Raw genomic sequence first — 3073 nt, 5'->3', positions numbered from 1 at the left:
CCATTAACTCCTTCTCTCATCCAGCCACATAGCTAACCATAGTGCTGGTTATGTGTCAGGAAAGCTGGTTGGGAATACTCTCAGAGGTGCCCAGAGGACTGAGGAAGCTATAAGGAAGAATAGCTGCACAAACATAGTAGGTCTAGGATGGCTCTCCAGAGGAATGGACTCTGGCAAAGGGTGAGGGAGCAATGGGGCAGAACTGGAGTCAGAGAGAGGAAGGAGTATCCCAAGAGAGCAGGGCCCATATGGAGCAAGGCCTATGCTAAAACTGGCATCATAGGTGTGGGGACCAGCCGCCTTTGTCACTTGCATAAAGGGAGGCCTGTGGCACTGGGGCCGGGAGAGGAGGCTTGAGGCTGGGGCCAGAGGCTAAAGCTTGAGCTTTGAGCTTTGTTCTGGAAACAGCCGTGGTGAGCCAGGGAGAGGTTTGAGTGAGGATGATAGGAAGTGATTGAAAAGACATGGGTTTATACCCTTCTGGAGAAGTTGGGGATATTAGTGGTAGGTTCACAGAAAATTAAGCAATTAGAAAATAAATGGGGCAATTGCTGACTAAAAGGGGAAAGAAAATGTGCCAGAAATGTCAGCATACACTGCTAGGTGGCTCAGGTCTGAGCAACACTTACATGACATAGTAATGTAAAGCACTGAATATTAATTAAAATTTGTGACTTTATTGGGAAGATAAAAGATGCTAAGTAGATGTTTTAGGGATAGTATGGAAGAATTCCAAATTCAAAGTCAAGAGATAGCACTATAAGCATGTTATTTAGAAATAAGTGCTAGAATATCAGAAGAAACAAGTAAAGGAATTGAATGTCTTCTAGAAGTGGAGTTTGGCAGAGGGAGGGTGGGTGGGAGATTGCTGTTTATCACTATAAGCTTTATAGGCAATTTGGTTTTTTTCAACGAAGTATATCTCATACTTATATTTTAAAAGCTCTCTGACTTCAGTAGTGCATTAGGATAAATTTGTTTTATCCTTGTGAAAGTCTCTGTTAAGGACACAGCTTAAGGTGCATTTGGGACACAGCTTTAGGTGACAGTGCTAGCACCAGCTCTGCTACTCTGCTGCCCACAGCACACAGATCAGATCTGCTGGTCCCCAGGTCCTGAGGTTGACATCCAGGCCCCCCACAGTCCTGACAGGATTCCTTATCCATAGCTTCTGTATCTTAGTTCAATCCCAGTAATATCAAGCTGCTTGGGGTCCTTAACACCAAGGTGGGTCATGCCTTGATGTTTTTCTTCTCCTGTTCCCACTTCCTGGACCCTTTGATATAAGAATCATCTGGTATAGCCATCATCTTTCCTGGATAACTCCTCTTCAGCTTCATGTCCCAGCCCTGGGTTTCGTCTTCCCTCACAGGGTTAGATGAATGCCCTTTGGCTCAGTTTCCATGGCAATGTACACATACCTATCTTTTATCACTGACAGACTTTTATACAATTAATCTGTTTATATATAGATCTTCCTTACGAGCTCATGAGCAACTCGAGGTATAAGAGCGTGTCTTACTCATGTTTGACCCCAGTCCTGGAGTCATCATGAAGGAGTCATTAATTTTGTATGTGAAACTAGCCAACAGGATTGTTAACATACTTTCTTTCTGTTCACAGTCTCCAATAAGTGGTTCCATGAACGAGGACAAGAATTCTTGAGACCATGTGGATCAACAGAAGTTGACTGACTTCCTTTCCTGCCCTTCTCCTTCCTGGCATCATAGCCTATGTCATCCTCAAGTTCGACATGACAGACACCTTTGTATGTTCCAGGCCTTGTCACTTGGATCTTCATTGGAGTGAATATTTGTCTGGACCAAAGGGAGAGCCGACTGGGGAGGGTTCTGGGTGACCTGCGTCCCAACCTCTCTGGTCAGCCTGTGCCACCTCTGGCCACAGAGTTTCAGTCAGAGTGGCTACAGCAGAGTAAGGCTGTCTAGCACCTAGCAAGGTGCCTTTGTACCTCAGATGTCTTAGGTGTGAGGTGTTTTAGTGAACCAAAGTTCTGATACCTTGTTTACATATTTGTTTTTATGGCATTTCTATCAAAGTGGCTTTAACCAAAAAATAAAGTGTCCCTGCCAGAAGCCTTAAAGAGCCTTATTCTGAGTATTTTTTAAGGTGGGGGAGCTTATACCAAGTTCACTATTTCCTGTGCATCTTCTCTGTGCAGGCAGAATCTCGGTACTGTATACTTGAGTGGCAAAACCTTGGCCATGGGTTCTAGGTCTGGTTTCAGCACTTACATTTCCAAGCTTCAGTACCCTTTTTGGAAAGTGAGAGGAATAGTATCTCCTCGACTCCCAGAGAACATAGAGATCTTGTGTGTTCATGGCTGTTAGAATTTGAAATTTCCTATTTCAAAAATTTTGAGATACATACACAGAGTTGTCCACAAAATATAAACGTACAGTTTATGAAGGTGAGCGTGAGCACCCATCTGACCACCAGTGAAGAGATCCTTTTTTTTTTTTTTTAAGTGTTTGATTTATTTCTAGGAGAGAGAGAGACAGCGTGAGCAGGGGAGGGTCAGAGAGAGAGGGAGTCACAGACTGAAACAGGCTCCAGGCTCTGAGCTGGCAGTCAGCACAGAGCCCGACTCAGGGCTCGAACCCACGAACCACGAGATCACCACCTAAGCGAAAGTGGGATGCCTAACCGACTAAGCCACCCAGGCGCCCCAACGAGATCCTTTTCAAATCTTCACCTCAGAAGCCCCTTGTGAGCCTGTCCTGGATCGAATCTCCTGTCCTGCTTCCTATACCTTGGTGGTAACCATTGTCTAGTGGTTTGTGGTACTTATTCCTTTGTTGTCTTTGTAATTTTACTACCTGTGTCTACATCCCTAAATAAGTAGGTATTTTTCCCCCCTGATTTTGAACTTTCTGTAAATGGAATCTGTGTATTTTTAAGGCATTTGGCTTCTTTTGTTCGACATTTGTTTTTAATATTCATTCATGCTGTTGTGTAGCTGTAGTTTGTTTTAATTTGTAGAGTTGATTGAGTTTTGTTAATGTATATTGTAGGACGGACAGTACATAATATAGCCAATATACTGTTGATAGGT

General features: G+C 43.7%; 1 protein-coding gene across 6 annotated transcripts in view; it reads left to right on the top strand.

Moving 5' to 3' along the window:
* Positions 1-2101, top strand: part of P4HA2 (prolyl 4-hydroxylase subunit alpha 2) — a 33457-nt gene extending 31356 nt beyond the window's left edge. For all 6 annotated transcript variants that reach the window (XM_077768594.1, XM_077768598.1, XM_077768597.1 and 3 more), the window contains one exon: positions 1624-2101. In XM_077768594.1, the coding sequence (XP_077624720.1) occupies positions 1624-1694 (71 nt within the window). In that variant the 3' untranslated portion in view covers positions 1695-2101. The remainder of the gene's footprint in view (positions 1-1623) is intronic.
* Positions 2102-3073: the final 972 nt, after the last annotated feature.

This window comes from Crocuta crocuta, unplaced genomic scaffold, assembly GCF_008692635.1.
Source record: "Crocuta crocuta isolate KB4526 unplaced genomic scaffold, BGI_CrCroc_1.0 scaffold64, whole genome shotgun sequence".
Classification (NCBI taxonomy): Eukaryota; Metazoa; Chordata; class Mammalia; order Carnivora; family Hyaenidae; genus Crocuta; species Crocuta crocuta.
Note: the sequence above shows the minus strand (reverse complement) of the source record. Positions and strands in the feature narration are given on the sequence as shown.